Below are 1,583 nucleotides of genomic sequence, written 5' to 3'. Positions count from 1 at the left end.
GATTTATAATAAATTTTTTGAATTTGATCCAGGAAAATTCTAAACTGATTTGATTTGAAATTTTTATAATGACTTTTATCCTACTCAGTACTCTCCTTTCCACATCCTAAGATTGTTTCCCATGTCTTTTATTATAGTACTTTTTAGTGCCTAGAATGAACCATGCTCTGATACCAAGTTTGTAGGCTTGGGTCGGAGTTGGCCGATTCCAGACTTTTTTTTTTTTTTTTAACTTAGCTAGGCTCTACATCCTATCCGCAAGATTATGTTACTGTTCACTTATCCTAACTACATTTACCATGGACCTTAATCTTTATATTCCCCTGAAAATTATGTGGAACTATGGTCCTAGTCCCAAATACTCCCTTCTAATTTACTCCTTTTTTAAAATGGACATTATCTCATCTGGTCATAAAGTTATATATGTCTGCCGGATCAAGATCACCTTTTATTTAATATAAGGGGAATGATTTATTTATAAAATTTTTTTACAAATTTTTGCAAATTACACTGTGTATTCCCCGTCCCCGAAAGTACATAGTATAACCTAGTGTATTTTCGAAAGTACATAGTGTAGTTTGTAAATATAACCCTCCCTTAATATAATAATATATTTGCTATAAATTGCATAAATTTTTCTGCATACATTTATAGTTCCTTCCTCCCATCACTCTAATAACTAGTTACATATCATCAAGGTAGATTCAAGGTTCTTGCGGGATCATGATTATTCAGATGGCAAGCACGAGATCCGGTAACGACCCTTGAACCCGAGCCCAAGGAGTGCTCCGCCATAGCCGTGCCTCATCACCATCCTCAGAGACACGAAGCACCACCGTGAGCAAGGTGTTGAAATACTCACGCAGCTGAGCAATAATCCCCTCCTTGACACTCCACACGTGCACCCAGTACTCCTCCATCCCTTCCCGCCCTTCAACAATCACACGGTCACCAATGGCCCTGATTCTCCGTGGCCTAAACTTGAAACCCTTATGCGTTGACTCACCGGTCAACATCTTCATCATGTGATGGCAATGAGGAGGTCCATGATACCACCATTCCAACTCTTTCCCTACCACCTTCTCTAGCTTCTCCATGTCACCACCACGTAATGCCTTGTACACCATTTTCACCATCTTCCGGTTGCGGTTTTCGTGCTCCATCACCGACGGGGACACGCCGGAGACTTTCTCTGGCTCAATCTTGCCGGGACTGATCTTCATGCTAGAAGAAAGGTCGTAAGCCAAGCTATATATAGAGGGTTATGCTTCATTAGAATTTAGGTTATGAAGGTAGGGTTTCTTATGATACATTGATTAATTTTTGTATATTGCTTATGCATATATATATATAATAAGTTTTTTTGTATGATATTCTATGTTGCATTGACACTGACTCGGGATACGGGACATGACACGATACTCCAACCTATTAATTTTAAAAAATATTAGATTTTGAGATATTAGGACACGTTTTGATATTAAATAATATTTTTAATTTATATAGTGTATATTATATTCAATATTTAATAATTTAACAAAAAATAAGTTAAACTTATAATATCCATCAATTTTGCAAAGAAA

General features: G+C 36.8%; 1 protein-coding gene across 1 annotated transcript; it reads right to left on the bottom strand.

Moving 5' to 3' along the window:
- Positions 1-731: 731 nt before the first annotated feature.
- Positions 732-1,223, bottom strand: LOC133304448 (wound-induced protein 1-like). The gene has a single exon (XM_061504486.1). It carries the CDS (start codon positions 1,221-1,223, stop codon positions 732-734), a length of 492 nt encoding a protein of 163 aa, XP_061360470.1.
- Between the last annotated feature and the right edge of the window lie 360 nt (positions 1,224-1,583).

This window comes from Gastrolobium bilobum, unplaced genomic scaffold (genome assembly GCF_033153095.1).
Source record: "Gastrolobium bilobum isolate Gb01-03AN ecotype WA unplaced genomic scaffold, APGP_CSIRO_Gbil_v1 utg223679, whole genome shotgun sequence".
Taxonomy (NCBI): Eukaryota; Viridiplantae; Streptophyta; class Magnoliopsida; order Fabales; family Fabaceae; genus Gastrolobium; species Gastrolobium bilobum.
The sequence above is the reverse complement of the archived record's forward strand: the minus strand, read 5'-3'. Positions and strand labels throughout refer to the sequence as shown.

Coding starts and splice junctions, on each gene's coding strand:
- LOC133304448 (XM_061504486.1), bottom strand. CDS start 1,223: ATGAAGATCAGTCCCGGCAAGATTGAGCCAGAGAAAGTCTCCGGCGTG.